Below are 21,255 nucleotides of genomic sequence, written 5' to 3' on the forward strand. Positions count from 1 at the left end.
AGCATCATCCTCCTCTCAGGGCCCTCCAGGGACTGAGGGGAAGCCTGGGGCAAGAACACCTGCCCCCACCTCTCCAGGATGGAACCTCCCAGGCAGTCAGGAGGGGAGGCCTGTGAGCGCACATGGTCCAGGGGTGAGTAGGCGCCTCAATAACCAGGACATAGTAAACCAAAAACTCAACAAAATACGGGTGGGTAAGGGGCTCTGGCGAATGAGATCTCCGAGACCCCCATGTGCGACTCTCCTTCTCGAGACGTTACCTGGAGTGGGTGAGTCTGAAACACCTTTTTGACTCCCTGGTGGAGTGGTGGGAGATGGTGAAGGAGCGAGTGCGAGGCTACTTCCGGGCAGTCAGGGGGAGGAAGGGGAAGGAAAGGAGGGCAGTTTTTGTATATCACAATGCTGCCCTCCAGAGACTGATCCTTCTCCAGTCCCGAGCGGTCCAGGAGATGGCCGTGCTCTCCCTCAACCAGCACAAAGCTCTGGGTCCTGACAGAATCCCAGCCGAGTTCTACCAAACTTACTGGGATCTCCTGAAGGAGGACGTGGCGGAAGTTTTTAGAGCGGCGTACAGGGAGGGGCGGTTGGGGGCCTCACTGAGACAGAGCTCAGTAGCTCTTGACCCAAAGAAGGGGGATCTGAAGGACCTCCGTAACTGGCGGCTGATCAGCCTCCTCTCAGTCGACTATAAGATCATGGCAAAGGCGCTGATGAGGAGGTTCCAAGGCCTGATAACATCGGTGATCGGACCGGACCAGACCTGCAGCATGCAGGGGAGGTCCATTAATGACAACCTGCTCCTCGTGAGGGACTTAATCATCCACTCTGGGGAGCGGCGGTCCCCCTTGTGTCTTCTCAGCCTCGATCAAGAGAAGGTATTTGACCAGGTGAGTCACGTGTGCTTGGAGAGAGTGCTAGAGAGAATGAACATTCCTGGCCCCCTCCTGCGCTGGATGAAGATCTGCCTGACTGACATAACGGGCAGAGCGGTTGTCAACCGGCAGCCCTCTGACCCGTTTGTCATCAGATCTGGCGTCAGGCAGGGGTGCCCTCTTGCATCTCTCCTGTATGTTATCTACCTCAAACCGTTTCTCCAGGCCATCAGGGCCAGCCCAGGTGTGGTGGGTTACCCGCTGCCAGGGGCTAGGGGAGAGCGGCTGAAGGTGATGGCGTACATGGACGACATTACCATCGTCACCACAGATAGTCGATAGTGAACTGTTTCTGTCTCCTTATAGCGAGCCGCTAACCGTTTCCTTCCCTGTGCGCAGAGATAACATCAAGCTCTTCGGGGTGACCTTCCTGGCTGACGGAGGAGGACGAACGAGCTGGGAGGGAGCCCTACACCACGTCCGGAATAAAACCCGGAGCTGGAGTGCACAGCCCCTGCGGGTAAGATCCTCGTCCTGAAGGCAATTGTCCTGCCCATTCTTCTGAATGTGGGGAGGGTGTTTCCTCCAGACAAGGCTACGAGCAAGCAAATCGCTAGGTTAGCCTTTCACTTTGTCTGGGGGAGCAATATGGAAAAATTGAGTAGAGCCACCCTCACCCTCCTCAAAGAGGAGAGGAATAGGGGGCGGGGGGTCCCGGACATAGTTAAAATCATCATGGTGCAGGGTCTGGCCGCCCTGGTCCAGAATGCTGGGAAGGAGGGAAAGGCCTTTGGTGCCTTTGCTAGGTACTACGCCACCCCCTTCCTAAGGACAATGGGCCTAGGTGTGCTGGATCTTACCATACCGTACAGCTGGGACCCCCCCTATGTCTATCAGGCCCTGAAGGACTTTGCTTTTGGGGCAGGATTGCCCAGGGCTGGCTTGACCTCGTGGAGCAATAAAATCATCATGGCTTATTTAAGATCTAACAAAACAGCCACACTCCCGAGGTCAGGGCCGGCCCGGGACTCGCAAGTCATCTGGGCAAATGTGACATACAAGTGTCTCACAAATAAACAAAAAGACATTGCCTGGATGACAGCTCATAGGTGTCTCCCCACAAGAACATTCATGTATTGCCGGCACTTAGCTCTAACTGAACGCTGCTGCCACAGTTGCACTGACTCAGAACACATTCACCATCTGTTCTGGGAGTGCACCGTGGCTAGGCGGGTCTGGGGCCTTGTTGTTTCCTCTGTCTCCCTAAACAGATTGCTGCCGATGTCCTCCCTGACAGCTGAGAGAGTCCTCTATGGTCCCCGAGAGGGACTTAAGACCAAGGAGCTCCAGCGTCAGTGGGGGATCATCAACACCATCAAGCAGGTCCTGTGGGAGAATATCAAGGTCTACAAAAATAAGGACCTAGCGAGAGAGAAATGGGGGGTGGACCACTGGAAAGAACTAATCATATAGTCCACCCCCCTAGGAGGGGCACCCGCTCTTCACCCTTCACTCTTCCAGAGCGCACGTACTTCACTCTTTGTTTTAACTACTATTTAATGTAAAGCTTCTTAAAATAATTATGGTCTTTGCGATTGTTGTTATGAACATTATGTGTTTCTTGATTTGTAGATTGGGTTTCTCCTTTGATTGTTTTTCGTAATTCGCAAAGTTTTGTAGACTCGGTTTTTTCTTTTTTGGCTAGTTTCTTGTTTTGTGATTATTGCTCATGTCTATGTTTAAATGTGTTTGGTTTTCCTTTTTTGACCTTTTGACTTTTAAAAGGAAATTTGTTTTAAATGTAAAATGTTAAAAACCAATAAAGATACATCATTGAGTGCCTCTCTACCATCAACACACCTATGGCAGTGGGATTGAAGGCAAAACTCAGTAAATTCTCCTCAGTGTATTTGCTGATTGTTTTCCAGGCTCTCCCGTCTGTAACAGCATATTGACACAGATACCTACAGAAGGAGACCATTGATCTTGCCCAAGCAGTGAAATACAAAGATGCAGTGATTGACTCCCTTAAGGAGAAACGCAGTGATGCCACTGCTGCAGATCTTCACGCCAGAACAATAGGCCTTATGTGAGGCTAACCAGATAGCAGTCCCAGAGTCATCTTCTGAACAGAGGCGGAAGACAAAGCGAATGGATGGATTCGTTGTTGAGTCGACTTGTGGGGCAGCTAGTGAAGTCAGTGGTTCTTCCGAGTCAGAAGAACTCAAAAGGAAATTGTTATTTCCCTGTATGGACAGAATGACTTCTGAACTTGAGAAGCATTTTTCTGGTGTGAATGAAGAAGATTGCTTAATGGAATTCAGGTGTGCAGTCCAACCTCAGACCACTTCTTGTCTGAGCCACATTTGTCAGAACTGACCCTGCATTACCATATTGACCTTAGAGGAAGTGATGGTTTCCAAAAACTATCTAAGGCACAAGAGAGAGGCTGGTGCTATTCAAGACATGCTCACAGAGTACAACCTACTGGATTCTGATATGTTCCCTTCCCCGAAAGCTATTATTCAGGTTGCCTTGACTATACCAGTTAGCAGCTGTAGCTGTGAAAGTGCCTTGCGTCGGCTCCATACCTGGCTCAGGAGGACCATGGGGCAAAGCAGACTTCAGCACCTGGCTGTGATGTCAATTGAGAAGGAGGTGCTCGAGAGAGTCAAACACCAAAAAGTGATTGATAGATTTTCCACCCTCAAGGTGAGGCAACACAGCTTAATTCTCCCAAAGTAGAAGGAATGATCTGCAGAGATGTTTTAAGGCAAAAGGGGAGTGAAGGGTTAAGTGGCATTGTACCTTAGGGTAAGATGGGTTGGGGTTTGGGTTGAGTTGAGCCAATTTTAAAACAATCTTTATTTAGTATTCATTTATTGTTTACACCTCATTATCTTTTAATTTGATGCTGGTAGTTCATGAAGAATGTGACTCTCTTTATTTTTTCATTTATTCAATATTTTGCATAATACCATAACCTTTATAAACCAAGTGATGGCTTTGTGGCTCAACATTAATGTAAGTTCTCTCAGATTTGTTGGTATCTTTCTAGTCACATAATTGAATAGTTGATGTATAAGAGGAAATGCTTTTATTAACAGGGCTAAAATGGTCAGCAGAGAGTAGCTGAACAAATTGACAACTCTTAATTACAGTAACATATACACACACACAGTTGTGTGCACATTGGCAAATCAGTTTGAGCTCTATCAAGTTGCATGGACTTCACTTGTAGATTGCATTTGCAAGTCTCAGCACAGACTCTTCATAACATCCTAAACATGGCTTGAACTGGATCACAGCCACTCCAAGATTGAAGTGACAGACTATAAACCTGTTATTCACTTTTGTGATTGGGGTACATGGGTGATACCCTGTGTTGAGTCTGCACAATAAAGTGAGGGTTTGTATGAAGTCAACAACTTTATTGTAATTTTTTCTGACCACGGTACCTTGGGCCATTTGCCACTTGGATCTTTGATGAGTTTTCCCCCCATTTTTTAGAAAAAGTAATGGCTTCTTTCTTGCCATCATGCCATATAGGCCATACTTGTACAGCATTCAGAAAATGTGACTCATGCACTCTTTCTCTTATTGCCACTGAACTTTTTCAAAGTTATTTTTGGTCTCGGATTGTGATCTCTTACCAGTTTGCTCCTTGCCTAGGTGCACAGATTGGAGGGACGGCCTGATTTGACAATATTTGTATTGTATGATGCTTCTTTCATTGCTTGATGATATGGTGGACTGTCCCCATGTGGTTCAGAGACTGAAACAATGTTTTGTACATTTCTCCTCATATCTGCTTTGCTATAACTTGATCTTGCATGTACTTTGGAAAGTTATGGTCATTATGATCGACTGACTGTGGGTCCTCTCTAAAACAGGTGTATTATATTGAAATCTGTGATTGTTCATTCTGAACCATTATTATTACACACTACAAAAGACCACCAAACTAACAAGGTTGCTTCTAAAGGTAACATTGTGTACCCTAATTGAATTGAGGTTTGCCAAATGCTTCACAAAAACGATTACAGTACTAACTAACGCTTACATTACAGTGTGAAATATCCACATTATATAATACCACTAACCTATTTAAAGACACTCAATTTAAAAAATAACGTATATAACTGAAATATTTTGAGCAGTAATACTTACATAGAAATGATGAAATGTTATCTGTGTTCAGTAGATAGAGACAGCAAATCAATGACTGTTCTATCCACTTCTGTTTTGCCCCAGAAAAAGATGACCGATAGGTCTATCAGCAAACATATGGCTTAGCTATGCCCAGAAGTCCTCAATAACAGCATTTTCCAAGAAATTACGAAAAATCATTGACAACGTTTCGTTAGGTGCAGCGTCTTTTACTGCTACCACAGAGTGAATGCGTAAGTGAATGCGATAAGAAAATTTTCGATTACGCTGACTTATAAAACGCTATTCCAAAAGCAAAATTAGACGGTATACATCATAAGAAAGCTTATACTCTCACCTACAGAATAAATGACTTGTAAATCGTCCAGACTGTACTAAAAAGGGTGACAACGCCATAAACAACACGTGTGGCATTACGCACAGCTATTTTGGAAGGTACCCAGGCATCACAAATGCACGTATATTTCACAAACGGATTGTCCAAGACAATACATGACCACTCAGTCTCACATGTGTAAAACCAATGGTATGGTTGTATATTTATTCAATATTTGGTCCCAGATATTGACTGTAGAATGACATGGTATAATTTTTTTAAACTTTGTCTCGTTGGTTGAATTTGCATTAATTATTGCGATCGCAAGATCGCGATTTCCTGGAGGGACTAAAAAGTGGTACCGAAACGAAGCTTGACCGAAACTAATGACAATAGCCAAGTGAAATGAGTGTCTGCCATTGTAGCAACCTCACAGTAAACAAACATACTACCACGCAGCTTTATTTATGGGCGGTGGCTTGACCGAAACTAAGTGACAATAGCCAACGAAACCAAACATGCTAATCAAACTGCACCCCCATCACGCCCCCAAAACCCCGCTGTAAGAATCACTAAAACAAGCCGAATTTTCTGAAAAGATATGAGTATTTAGTGATCCTAAAAATGTTGTTTATTATATTGAGTGACTTCTTCAACACTTTAACTTTCATAATATGAAAAAAAGGAAAACAGTAAAAAAAAAAAAACAAACAAAAAAAAACCTTTTTTGCCTCCTATTCAAGATTTGCGATTTGTGGACCTTTCCTCCAGCACCCGTCACATTTGTGTTTCCTTTTAAATTGTGCATGTGACTCATGCACTCTTTCTCCGGTAAAGTGGGACACTTTCTGATAATTCATCTTCTGCGTCATTTTTAATTATGATCCAAATGTCTTAGCCCCACATATGATACTATTCTAAATAGCTGAAGAGCTGTACTATACTATACAGAAGAAAAAAGAAAGAAACATTAAACACAGGATGGATGACTCTTCCTCAAACACACATTGACCCAAAACCACATTTTTCCAGGCGCTACTGTCAAACTGGGACACCTTTATTGGCAAACTCAGATACTTAAAACATATTCAATTGTTATTCAAGTGTAGGCCTAATTAATTAAATACGCAATAATAATATAAACAACAACAACAATAATAATAATAAAATCCATCAGTTTTTTTTATTTTTATAACCATAACATTATCCACCTCAGAATGCTATGTCATTTTACTTACCATCGTGGTTCACTGCAAGGATGTTGAATATGGTGTGCCACGCCCCCGGAAGTGATCTCGTAGCCACAGAACCTATGTATATCATACTTGCTTAAGATGAGCTCAGTGTTGATTTTTAGTAATGGAAGTATATACATGTAAATATAAAAATGATGAAGCTTAACTGTCCCACTTTACCCATTGTCCCACTTTACCCATTGTCCCACTTTACCAGTATTCACCCTATATTTGCCAATATTTATTATCACCCACATTTCACATAATGGACTATTCCACCTTGACCTTCCTGTACCTTTGCATGCTGCATTTGTGCCAAATCAATGACGTAGCAATTCGAGTTACCATCAGACAGTCACTATCTTTGTTACCATGAAGCGTTTTCAAAGTGGATCTGAGAAGAGAAAGAGGAAGAAGGAAGATGCCCAGTTTAAAGAAAGTTCGCCTAAACTGATGAAATAAATATAACAGCCAGAGTCTCCACGATGGAGGAGCAGCAAGTACAGTGAGAGCACCTATTATCGACCACCCTAACTGCTAGTGTATTTACTTCGTATTTATTAGAGAGAACTGGACATTGTTACCTATTTAAATGTAAGTCCTGTAAAAATACACATAATAAACTGTCTAAATGTAAAAAACCAACATATATCATACATATACATTTAGTTATATTAACGCAGCCTTATTTACTATATCAACTTTAAGACAAGCAACACGCTCGTTATTATCTCATCGCGACCCATTAAATCCTATGGCGCAGACGTTGCTTCATAATAGGCTTGTTTGAGATTAGCTAGGCCTGCGCAGTTTTGACCACCGCCTTGCCATGTGCATTGTATGACGGTTAGAATGTTGTCCAACTTGCTCTGGAAATCCGACTGCGCGAGCCGCGGAAATCTCACGGGAGCGAGGCACTCGCAGTTTTCAAGGCTAGGCGACGCAGTTGCTCTCCACCGACTGCACAACTTCATGCATGATGGGAAACAACTTGCTCTGGTTTGAGCGAAGCACCTATTGGCTCAGAAAAGCTGTCACCACCCACAAGGAAGTTATGAGACTTCTATCTTATCCATCATTATTCCAAGATAAACTTCATGAACTGTCAGACAGACACCAAATTATTTTTATCAGAGTACTGACATTGAACGCTTTACATATTCCTCATGAATGCTGTCTTAAGCCGCGTTTCCACCGCAGGAACTTTACCCCGGAACTAGGAACCTTTTAAGGAACTCAGTGCGTTTCCACCGCAGGAACTAGGGTCTAAATTTAGTTCCGGGGGCTTTATTTTACCCCCCAAAAAGTTCCTGCTCGGGGGTAGTACTTTCCAAAAGTACAGGAACCTTTTGGGTGGAGCTTGCAGCGCTGAACATTTCTGATTGGTCGAGTACTCGCAGCATTTTTTTGTGTTTTTTGTTTTCAGCCATTGCTAGACGAGGCTACCAGGCTAGTCGACCAAGAAGAGTCCGATTTTTTTTACTCCTCCCCCGACTGCAATCGGCTACTTTCGCCTGTTTTCGAGGCAAGCCGAAAGTCATCTCAAACAAGCCTAATTATCTCCGCTAGGCAAGTAGTGATGGTTCTTTTCAGTGTACGGCGATTGTTTGCAGATTTTGATAACTGTCAATAAAAGTGTGTGTGTGTGTGTGTGTGTGCTGTGTGGTCACACCTGTCAGGGTGGGCGAGGGAATGGACCCAAACGCAGAGAAAAATATTCAAAAACCAAACGGGAAAGAACGAAAGACAAAGGAGAACAAAAACTCAGCCACGCAGGGCAAGTCTCAAAACTGGACTAAGCAAGAGTTCTTGAAATGCAAAACAAGGAAGATCCAGAAAAACATAACCAGGCAAAAAACAGAACTCGGGCAGGGAAGAAAACACTCAGGACTAAAATAGAGAGTCACAAGTAGACGAGGGAGCACATACCGAAACACCATCAGAAAACACAGACACAAAAACCAAACAAGGATCCAGCACCTGAGTCAAGGAAGAAGGGAACTTAAATAGACGAGACACTGACGAGACACAGCAGGGCACAATGCGCAATCAGGCCACAGAGAGGGAAGGGAAAACGAGACAACCAAAAAACAATAATTGAACAACTGAAAACAATAATACAATTAAACAGGGTACAAGCAGGACACAAAACAGACGTGCCGCCATCTGGCGGCCCAACAAGGAAAGACAGAGACGGAAACACAGACCCATTACAACACCTCACTAATGGTTGGGTCCTATCCAGGACCAGGTGACAGCTAGTTTCAGAAGAAAACAACACTCAAGAAAACAAAAAGTTGTTATATAGAAGTGCAATTTAATTGTAAGCCAAGCATACAATTTGCATTGCAATGAATTCTCAGGTACAAGAAATAAAACAAAGCTTCCTAATATAAAATCATATTTCGTTCAGTAGGCTACTTGAACAAGCAGCCCATATAGTAAAAGCTTAATTTTTTTTTTGCACTAGCTGCCTGAGGACTATGAACAATTATTTTGTAATTGATTGGTATTATTTTTCAGTTTTTTTTTCATTTTGCTCTGCTATTCATATTGTGTTCTGCTATTCATATATTCGTTGCCATGCATATATTCTGCTGACATGTATACTGAGTTGTCATTCATATTTATTGCTGTAATTCACATATTTTAATGCTATTCATAATTTGTTGACCAGTGAACTGAGAACGGTCGTTCGTGAAGAAGCCAGTGAGCTGAGAATTTAGTTGGATAAAGATTAGGGGTGTGAAAAAACCCAGTGTACCGAAAAATCGTACCGAAAACAGCTGACGGTTAGTAGCCTACCGAAAATGAAAACAGGCGAACCACGGTTCATATATTAGCACATTATTTTAATTGAATGTAGTTTTCCAGTTTAAAAAGAAGGCTATTAGCATTTCCCACAGAATATTTAACAGCCAAAGAACCAAGCACTTTCTTTTCCTATTTGTAATAAAATTTTGTTTTCGTTTCAATTTTACTCTAAACAATTTAGTTTCAAAGAATGTGTGTGATATGGCCATTTTATTTTACTAAATTTCCCAAAATGTGTTGTCTTAGCCCTAGATGCTGATTTATTTACCGTGACTTATTCTAACGGCTGCTTGAAAGAGAAAGTGCTGATTTCCGTTCTCTAAGTATAGACTATCGTTTTCTCATAAAATGTAGTCGATAATATAGTAGCCTTGGCTAGCCTACTTTGAGACGTTTTTTAAAAAAAGGCTTGTTATTTCATTGAAAATAAACAGCACACTTGACAGTGATGTTCGATTATTATCCATTTATTATCCATATTTCCATACCGTACCCACTTTCCTCACCAGAGGCTCCTCGTTTGCTACAACAAGAGGAACTAACTATTGTTGTGTCCTTCGCGAGCGATTCGTATGGCGTCAATTTAATGCCAATAATCAGCGCGAGCAGATATTCACCGCGTGAGTAAAACAAGCAGCCGCGCGCGCAGATATTCACTGCGCGAGTAACCCACTAAATCTGATCTGAATGGGGCTTTAATTACATATATTAATAAACATTTAATGGCACTGCATTGTCTCTGGTAGGCTAATCACAACTTGTGTCTCCATATCGTCCCTTAGCTAACAAGAACATTGCCGTTAGAAGGCATAAGAAGTGTATGCATAGGCTTCCTATTTAAAGTGACCAATCATAGCAGTGAATACATTAGCATAAGTCTCCACCCCATCCCCGCCCCCACACTGACTTTGCGAGCTAGTAGAACCAGCTCGCGCGCGGCTTATTGTTTACTCTCGGTGTTGAAATTTGCGTGCGTGAAAGTGGTTTTTTGCTCGCGCAGTGAATATCTGCTCGCGCTGATTATTTGCATTAAATTGACGCCATAGATTCGGGCAAGTGTACTGTACTGTAACGATCGCGAACGATTCGGGACGGGCGTAGTAGGCTACGTTCAGTGAACGACCAGTTCACGTTCGCGAACGAATTGTTTCACGAAGTGATTCAGCACACTTCGTTCACCCAAAAGATTCGTTCTTTTGAACGAATCGTTCGGGAACGATACAACACTTCAGGCGAGAGCCTGGAGGGGATTATGCGTTTGGTTCAGAGCAGAGAATGTAAAAAAAAAAAAAACCTAATTGGTCCACAACAAATATAACAGTGCCCAAATGACACAATGAATCATGAAATCGACCCATGGACAGTCACAACAAAAACATTGTCTGGCTAATTAGCCAGATAATGCCTTCAGAGTTAGGCTACATCTGGTCAGCTAGCTAGGTGGCTGGTAGAAACGAACAACTTGCAACTAATGCATTAGGAAGATTTTTTTGTTTGTTGTTACTCACTATAGCTAGACATTAGACAGCCTAGCTAGGCAGCTTATTAACATTTTTCAGAGCTAGGTTACTGCAAAAATGATTTTTATTCAGACTGGACAGTGATAGTAGCTAACGGCGATAACTACATTGCAGAGCCACCGACAATTTCAGGGACTTTTCTCCACGTTGCGTTCCTCTTATCAATGTCTCTGTAGGAGATTTTATTAATTTGGGAAACCTGATACGGAAATTACGAGTTAGGTCCTCCATTGTGGAACGATAGAATGTGGAACTAAAAGTAGAAAAAAATAGGGACAATTTACTTGACGGATCATTAGATCAAATCAGATTTGACCTGATTTGATCTAATGATTACCACGACGCGGTGAGGGGGTCAAAGTAGAATTTTTGCCATTTCCCCTGCGGCTTCGCCCGACATGCATTGCGGGGTCTGGCCGCCACCTCTCATTCAAAATAAATGGAGGCAGTACCGCCGTGTAGGCCTATAGTGAGCTTCACCGTAAGCCGGACACTCACTGCACGCGTATCGACCGCGAGCGCACTACGCGCGTAACTGAAGCGTAGTTGAAGTATTGTTAACGGCAGCGGGCAACGTCCTCTCCACCAGATGCGAACGCGAACCGGCTGCGAAGCTTGCGCGACACAAGCGAACTGAGGTGTAGTTTTTCGCTTTTGTTCTATTTTTTCAGCTTGTCGCGCGTCACGATGACCTGTTTATACACAGAAATATGCTCTAAAATGCTAGGTATACATGCTCTGATTTATATTTCATCCTTATATTAGGCTACTGGGGGTGTGTCCATAGTTCCCTCCCAGATATTTTATAAGCAGCTAAAAAAATACAAGCCTTTTTCGTTTTTATATTGTCCTTGCAGAAAAAAAAACCAAAAAAAAAAAAAAAACTGGAACCTGGGGAAAAGGCAAACTTAGTTTCGCTCTCTTATTTTGCGGAGGGGGTGGGGTAAATTTGAAAATACACCACAGAAAGACATAGCCTATTGAATGATGTAGAAGTGAATGCACCGAGCAGCGGTTTGTTAGCTCGAGTATTGGAAGGTAGTTTTTAACCAACCATTGCTCAACCTATTTGACTTCTCCGATGTCTTCGTTCGCCGTGCTTTCAAAAAGGGCTTGTTAATAAAAATCAGATAATCCACAGAGCTTTAAAAAATCAGATTATTTAGTGGTCTTGCCGATGAAAATGCACCTATTTTATAAATGAAGTTGTAAGCAAGCCTTTATTGCACTTGTACTTCAAAGCTTCCGGTGTTCATGGTGTTGTGGTGTTCATATCCCTTCAAGATTAAACTGTTACGCTGTTCATCTTTTTGATGATTAGCCGATTTTACTAAATCTGATCCTATAAATGTTTTGACGTGAATGACAAGACAACACGGGAATTCTCAATGGTTGATTACGGATTATTTATTATTATTATGATCATTACATATTCTTCATGAAATTGGCACGCTTGTTAACCAAGCAAATAAATTAATACAGTTTGAGATTGATTATTATGCAGGCTACGTTGCGATTTAAGCTTATGGTAATTCTTGAAAGCGTTTACTTTCTCACGTATTTACATGAGTTAACGAAATATTACCAAATTAACAAACTGAAAAAGGTCTCTCGCCAAGTATTCACTTAACCCATAATCAACAGTCGTGAACAAACGTGAAATACACAATGTAATCCCACTGCAGACTACTAGGAATATAAAGCTTTAAGCAAGCCTTTGCGCGACACAAACGGAACCAGTGTAGATATGCTACGCACCGTGCCGTGCTGCTTCGCCATGCTGCTTTTACGTGCCACTTACGCTATGCGTGCGGTGGGTGCCCGGCGTTAAAATCGCTTTCACTCCTGTGGTAGCAGTCAAAGACGTTGCTCATAACGAAACATTGTCAATCATTTTTCGTAATTTCTTTGGAAATACTATTATTATTGAGGACTTCTGGGCATAGCTAAACCATATGTTTGCTGATAGACCTAACTGACATCGTTTTCTGGTGTAAGACAGAAGCAGATAGAAATGTATCAGCTAACGCCACACTCCTACTAACCGGCCGGTAGGGGCCGCAAGTGATCAACAACTGCTTCCGTTTGGAACGAAAGACCAGTAAAATGTCAATTTCAACGTTAAAATGCCAACAAAATAATCCGCCAATTAATGGGGTACGTTAATGTGTGAATCTGTGGCAATTATTTTGTTGCCATTTTCACGCTGAAATTAATATTTTACATTGCTGGTCTTTTGGAATTGTTCCCGTCCAGATTTGAAATGAAAGTGCCAAACTATAACGTCAACGTTCACCACCTTTAGCGTTACTTCACTGAATCGGCGTTTTTGAGATTTTCAGTGGCACATGGTAAAAACTTGTAATAGCCTATTGTATTTGTCTGGTTGCATTGATTGTGTAGCCTTGTTGCATCAGCAAAGCTAACACGCCTGGCGGAGATCTGAACTTTACTGAGTGCACTCTTCTAGGCTGCGTCTGAATAGTCAAAAAAATTACGTCCTATGTCTTTTCCTAACCACTTTTCCTTGACCTCGATGGAAAGCATCATAAGGTTAAGGAAAGATGTGAAGGATAATTCAAAAGGACTTAGGAAAAGACAACCGGGGTGCTAAGAGAATCCGACTGCACTTACACTAGGCTACGTAATTATGCGACGGCGGATGTTATTGACGTGAGTCTGCCGTGGTAAAACTACAATGTTCAGAAGATGAACTACTAAAAGCGCATCTTAGATACTTTGCCCCGTGCGTTTGTCCGTGTTGTTTCATGCAGGCTATATAAACGTGGACAACCCGGTGAAAAATATTACTTCATTACCAAGGTTGGAATTGAAATAAAAAAGGAATATAGGCTACCAGTCACAAAAGTGAAACGAAATGGTTGTCACATTGAGAATGGTTGCACGCTCACCCTCCTGTCCACTCATATTTATCGACATGAATCCCAATTAGTATGATTGTATGAAAATAATTCATTAAATTTAATGCAAGATAGGCATAACATGTTAGGCCTACAAATTTACTACTGTACATCATTCATAAGTTTCAAACATGTGGAATTAAAAACATAATCTGGCTAAAAATGTCTGATATCCATTTTTCTTGAAAGACAGACTTTTGTGTTATGATTAATATGCTGATTATGATCTGATTATAAGCCTATGCATATAATAGCTTAAGAACCAACACACAACGTAGTCATGATGATCGCTTGTTTTCGTGAACGGCCAAATTGTAAAGGAGATAAGATAGGAAGCATTGAAGCACCTTTCCTTAATATGAGAAAGGGTGGTCGCTATCAGCATGTCTAGGAATCCGTACATATTCACTATTGTAACCCAAGTTGCAGGATGCAAAATAGCCTTTAGGAAAGCAGTTTGAAACTAGGGCTGCGTCCGAATAGTCTTTTTTGCATAGGAAGGTTCCTAACCATTTTTTACAGTCTCTGTTCCTAACTGAGTGAAATGACCCAGAAGTATCTAAGTGGCAGCCATGATAAGAGCTGTTCGAATTCTCTAAATGCTAACCTCAAATACGCAAGACAGGACACTTACACAGTATGCTAGCAAATGTATGTCAAGTTCCATTAATTTATATGGGGTGGTCGATACACGTCCCCTTAACAACCAAAAGCTAGCGCTGGACCACCAGCACACCACCACCAGTTATTTGCTGGCACATAAAAAAATCGCGAAAGTACTGAAAAAATAACCACTGGAGGATAACAAGGACATTTTCTCCTACATAACTAGGTACATGTTGTTACCGATATTTCGCCTATTTCATATACAGTTTACGATTTCCTGTCTGTCGAACCAAGGTGGACGATAATAGGTGCTCTCACTCTAGCTGACGTTACAACAGCCTGGTGTAACATTGCAGAAGCTGAGCTAGTTAACGTTAGCAGCCTTACTGTTGCCTCAGCCTGTTGTGCACCTACTACAACTTCTAGTGTCAGTGTTTCTGCTGGTTGCGGTGAACCAGCTACAGTGTGGGAGGAAAGTGTCAGAGGTAACACCAACAGACAGCAGCAGCCCACCACAAACCAGATACCCGCTCGGACAGTGACTTTTACCCCTAGAGAATAGTGGATGTTCAAATGCTTTATCAAAAAGCATGTACAATACTTTTGTCTTGAACGAATTAAAGATTATATACTTATAATAATCTATATAATAATCTTTTTCTTGCCATATTGTCTTCTAACTGATTGAAGGTCATTTGAAGTTCTTCATTTAGAACAATTAGAATTCTCATTTGGGTCTGTCCTTTAGTTCTGTGGCTTTGTTAACTGAAAAGAGCTGTCTCCAAATAGTTTTTGTTCATTAGCTATGATTGCGTTAAGCAAAATGGAGAAGGGCCTCACATTGGTCTTTGCCTGGGGCCTCAAATCACTAAAACCGCCTCTGAAAAAGACACATTTTAAAATTGAATATAAAAAGTAAAAAAGGAAGGAAAATACATGTCTTTTTATTTATTTCATTTATTAATTTTTTTAGAAAACTTCCGCTTATGATCCAGTAGCCTATTATAGATGTGAGAGTAAGAATAAGATTCCACAGCACTTGCCTTGCAGAGGCTGACCTAAACTAGGCTACTGTGTGAGCTAGCGCTGCCTCTGACGTTGTGGGCCCATGTGTGAGCTCTTCATACAAACACATAATTGATCCGTGCTTCAGAAGTCAAGCAAAGATATCAAGTATGGCTAATCGTTTCAGGGTGATGTTCTCGAAAAATTCACCTTCCATAAATTCGTGGCCTATCACATTTTAAAGCCAATGCGCGTTTCCTGCGCGTGAACTTGACTGTCAGACCACGTGACGTGCGTTCTCTGAAAGGCAAAGGAGAGAACTCTCTCATAAGACAAATCACTGGCGTAGGAAGAAGTGAAGTGGGAGACATGACTGAGGCCATAGCTGATACAAGGAGGTTGTTCTCCAAGCCTCAGAACTTAAACGACGCCTATGGACCTCCGAGTAATTTTTTAGAGATTGACGTGAGTAACCCACAGACGGTCGGCGTGGGTAGAGGAAGGTTTACTACATATGAAATTAAATTGAAGGTAAGTAAAACGGAGCGATGAACGGAATCCGGACCACAGAAACCGCTAACTGTGTTAGCAAGTAAGCTAATCCTGTTGCGTGCCAGCGCAATATAACGTTGCGATTTTACACTTAACATTTATCTCTATAATAGCTCGGTGGTTATTCGTTGACCAACAACCACTGTTGTGGTTGCCGGACAAATATAAAAAATCAAAGCAAAGGTCGTTTAGGGTTCCACTTGCGCTGGTCGTGAGCTCGAGTCATATAAGAAGCAAATTCGCTGTGTAGCCGAACTAGTCTACTTAGCTTGAGTTGTTTTGCCAGCGTCTTTGCTAGCTATTCAAAGATTATTAACTAGATGATATGATCTCTTTGGTATAATGTTAGCCTCTACATGTTGAGGCTGTACTTTACAGCTGTTGAATAAAACATTAAAACGTTAAAGTGAAACGCTTTTCGGTTGTAACGGGTTAAAATGTTGTTTAGTACATATCACAGTAAACACGCTTTACATGTTACAAGATATCATTAATAAGTTGAATCACAACTGATATTTTGTAGACCTACAGTATTGGATATAAACCTTATGTGGTTACTGGGTAGCTAACGGATCCATATGTTTTCAGGCAGCATCAAAGCTCATGTCCTGGCCAGCTAAGCAGGTTGTGAAAACAACCGGTCTTATTTTTCTGGTGAAATAGTTGTAGGGAGGTCAAACCTGCTTTGGCGATCTTTCAGAAAATAATTTGACGGTTCATTTTTCATGCATAATGTCATACTACAGTCTAATCAAATAACAACATATAAACCGCAGTTTAACAGTGTTGTTTCCTAAAATACGATTGAAAAAATTAGCCGCGTCCCTCACGAGGCTGAAGTTGGCTCCCGATTCGAAAATTCCGGTCCCCCTGAAATCGGTTGCGTTATATGATCTGATGGTTTCGCGGTCTTCCTTACGTGTTTGTAAAAGCTGTAATTTGCTTCTTGTAGTGAGATACTGCTAAAGAGAGAAACTGAACAATGGTGGCCATGTGTAAATTATTTTTTAAATTATGTTTCGTTAACATTACATGTGTTTTTATAGCGGTGATGTTGAAGGATCAGGATTTCTCCTCAAAATCTAAGTCTCAGCATCGCATTACATATGTATGACAGAACAGGAACTAATGTACATCTGAAATGATGTGGAATTAAATATCATTGCGTTGTATGCAAATGAAACTGATTTGGTTGAAATACTCCTGAAGCGTTTTCAAATAATCCCTCTCCAAACTATGTAATGTAATACAGGCTGAGTGAAAAAGTAACAATTTGGATGGGAATATCTCTTGAAAATTAAAAGGTCTCAAAGTTTTGGCACTTGTTCATGACAGATAGGGTCCTGGTCTACATCCCACCCAATTTCTTTGAAATTTTACTCTAGTATTTTTGAATAATCCCATTTAAACCCTTCCATGTAATCCAATAAAGACTAACCTAAAAAAGTGAACTTTTGGATTTAAATATCTCCCAAAAAATAAAAGGTCTCAAACTTCTGACACTTGGTCATGACAGAAGAGATCCTGTTCTATGTCCTACCCAGTTTCTAATCCAAATGTAGGATAGACCAGGTCCCCGTCTGTCATGAACAAGCATCAACACTTTAAGACCTTTTAAATATGGAGAGAAATTCAAATTCAAATCTTAATTTTTTTTCATTAGGTTTGTATTAGATTACATAGAAAGTTTAATGTGGGATTATTCACAAATGCTAAAGTAAAATTCCACAGAAACTCTTCTGTCACGAACACGTGTCAAAAGTTTGAGACCTTTTACATTTATAGAGAAATTGCTATACAGATTTCCATTTTTTTTAAATTGCCCTTTATTGGATTACACTGAAGGTTTGAAGTGGGATTATGTAAAAATGCTACTGTAAATTTCACGGAAATTGGGTACTGTGTAGACCAGGACCCCTTCTGTCATGAACAAGTGTCAAATCTTTGAGACCTTTAAAATTTCAGGATATTCCAATCCAGAATATTACTTTTTTTTTACTATATGTAAACCTATATTTTATTACATATTTGGGGTGGGATTATTTGAAAACGCTTCAGGAATATTTCACCAAAATCAGGTCAGTGCTACTTCAGGACCCCTTCTGTCTTTAAATGTCAAAAGTTTGAGACCTTTACATTTTTAGGGGAAATTGGCATCTATTATGTCCATTTTTCAATAGGATTTTATTACTGTATTTGTTTATATAGACTGTTTGGAGTATTATTTGCAGACGGTGGAGTAATATTTCATCCACACAGTTTCAGATGTACATTATTTCCTGTTCTCTCATACACACGTGATGCAATGTTGAGACCATTAGATTTTGAGGAGAAAACTGTGTGACACTTGGGTATCTGATCTTTCCTTATTACAGCTTAAAAAATACATGTGAAGTGAACGTAACATAAATAAAAAAATAATTTCCACATGACCAACATTGTTCAATTTCTCATGAGCTGTATCTTACTTTTCGAAGCAAATTATAGCTTTTGCAAACACGTAAGCAAGTGACTTGAAACAGTTTACAGTGTTTCCCACAGAATTAGAATTGGGGGGGGGGGGGTATGCGTGCGTGGGAGGAGGGAGGCACACCCAGGCTTTCTTAAATTAATTATTAAATAATACCGTATATAAGGTGCTCCATGGCAAATATTTTCATTGCCAAGTACTTCGTGACAAATAAATAACTGAATAATATATACAGCTCCATTGTTTCATGTTGTGTCAAACAAATAACACAATATATACAGTGCTCCATTACTTCACTTTGTGTCAAATAACTGAAAAATATACAGTGCTCCATTGCCAACACTTTGTGGCAAATAACTGAAAAAATTATATACAGTGAGTGCTCCATTGTTACACTTTAAGTGACTGCTCCACAGCCTACTTGTTGCAAAGTTTGCACCCTTTGATTGAAAATCTTATTTTACGGGGCTTTCTGAAAAAATATTCCAGTGCCCTATCATATGGGAAGGCCTCAGGGTGGGGTCCATTTATGGAGATCCTCAAGCAGGCAGCCAGGTGTTCTCCTTGAAGCTGGTTTCAGAGGTCTGTTTTCACCTGAGGATAAAGCAAAAAAAAAATACCACAGACTGCACTAATATAAAGAAAATGCGTAAATATTTGTTGTACTTTTCAAAGTGATGCTCTTACCCTGTTCATCGTCGAGAAATCATGTTCACAGTTCACACTGGAAACGGGGATAGCTAGTGCAATGCCCGCAAGGAGGCTCAGGCAGGGGTAGAGGTTGGCCCACTCATCAAACTCGCTTGCCAGCAGACTCATGATCTCCTCCTGGTTCTTGTTCTTGAAACAACATTTGTAGTCACAATCATCTTAATTCACCCACCTTGAATGCCCCAGTAAGGACATGATTCTTGAACGAGGACCACTCCTGCAGGACCTCATTCTCATGTTGAGGGCAAAATTTCCTGGTAAGAGTCTGCAGATGAGAGATGTTGATTGTATCATCTTGTAGAGCAGCTGATTGTGCGGTCCCAAGACACTGAAGACCCCAAGGATGTCCAGATCATGGAACCTCCTGTCCAGGTGTGTTTCCAGGCCAGTTATGTAAGGGTGGATGACCTACAATGAACAGATCAACATTTTTTTAGGAAGAGCCTACACCCACCTTTACTACAGTCATTAAGGGCCAGGCCATAGAGTCTGTTCAGGAGTACAAATAATATTAATACAAATAATAAAATTTTCTTTGAAGAGGAGAAAAAAGAAAATTAATTAGTTTTAAACTTAGGCATTTACCTCTCGCTGGAATCTGGCCCACTGCTCCTCCCTCGGCACTTCTTGGACATCTCGCCCTCTCCTATTCCTCTCCTCCTCGTGCTGTAGGTTGAAGGCTCCAAGTCCTTGGGGAGCATCAAGGTCCTGATGGAGGCGAGACAGGAATGATCCAGGGAGTGGAGTCTGTCCGGCCTCTTTGATGCTCCTCAGAGTTTGAATTGTGACAGGAACCTAAATTTAAAAAAGAATAGCTGCTGTTTAGTATTGGTCAGACACGCAAACAACCCTCATTTCAATGTATCAAATCAAACAGATTTTAATAAATAGATTTATTGTGGTTGCTGTCACTCACCTGTTGTTTCTGCCCTAGCTGGCTCTCCCACAGCAGCATGTTGGCTGCTGTCCTCCTCCTCCTGTCCTACATCTCTCTCTCTATTAGCTACAGCTATCCCTTCCTGACCCTCTCTTGCTGCTTCAGCTGCCACAGCAGCACTGGTTGCAGCCTGGAAATATTTGAAACAAATGAATTGGATAGCTAATCACACTGGTCGGACTGTTCAGCTTTCCCACGCGTGTTTTCTTAAGTTTCTAGGTACTTTGTTTTGCTAATGCCTCTGGTCCAGACTGTCTTTGCGCCTCCTCAGGGCTCGCCCTTTTGAGTCTTTGAAAATATTTTTCAGTATTCATCTGGATTGAGGGGGCAAACATTCAGCGTCAGAGTTAAAGAATTAACATTAACATTATCCACTTGCACGAGCAGTTGATATTGACTAGCAGCTATGTACAGCCTGCTAACCCTGACAACCCAGATGTATTAACGTTAACTTATAGCTATCTTTACTAGCTAGGCTCCTTACATGCTTGCTAATAAGTTATTTGAAGAGTTGGGTTTCCGAGATTGACAGCGTTGTGTTAAGAACATAGATATACTAACTTATCAGAGTTAACTTGAATGCATCAGATTTGGACAAATTTGTGTTCATGATAAACCATTCGTGAACTCCGGATTGATTCTGTTTTGATTCAGAGTGTGCACGCAGAGGAGGGGCTATTCACAGATGGGTCCGTTGTCAATGTGTTTGTGAGAGAGAGAGAGAGCAAGAGCGGGGCAAGGAGGGGCAGAGCGAATCAATGTGCTGCGCGCAGCTCTACAGTGAAATAAGATTTTACCAATTTTAAATGGTTAAAAAAAATAGAAAATCAATATGTGGCAGTCAATGTTGATATTGTGGCGGGCCTCCACAAATAAATCAATGTATGGGAAACACTGGATTAGAAAACATTGGGTAGTATTGCTTTGGAACACAGCTTCTTTAATTTCAGTGAGGCAAAATAGCCTATAGTTTGTAGTACAGTAACTTGGCGTCATTTTGATATCAATACTTTTAATGGCAGGCCTAGATTTTGCCAGTTTGAATGAATGAGTTATAAACAGTGCTTTGTATGTGTCAGTAATTTGGCATTTTTGTACGTTGAAAACATGTTTTTTTTTATGAGAT

General features: G+C 41.3%; 1 protein-coding gene across 2 annotated transcripts in view; it reads left to right on the forward strand.

Annotated features, from left to right (window-relative positions):
- Positions 1 to 15,735: 15,735 nt before the first annotated feature.
- The window catches only part of LOC135254714 (sorting nexin-3), a 34,771-nt gene continuing 29,251 nt past the window's right edge, over positions 15,736 to 21,255 (forward strand). The window contains exon 1 of one of the 2 annotated variants that reach the window (XM_064335150.1): positions 15,736 to 15,990. In XM_064335150.1, coding sequence (XP_064191220.1) covers positions 15,829 to 15,990 — 162 coding nt within the window. In that variant the 5' untranslated portion in view covers positions 15,736 to 15,828. The remainder of the gene's footprint in view (positions 15,991 to 21,255) is intronic. The other variant, XM_064335142.1, reaches the window with a different exon arrangement.

The sequence above is a fragment of the Anguilla rostrata genome, chromosome 1 (assembly GCF_018555375.3).
Source record: "Anguilla rostrata isolate EN2019 chromosome 1, ASM1855537v3, whole genome shotgun sequence".
Taxonomy (NCBI): Eukaryota; Metazoa; Chordata; class Actinopteri; order Anguilliformes; family Anguillidae; genus Anguilla; species Anguilla rostrata.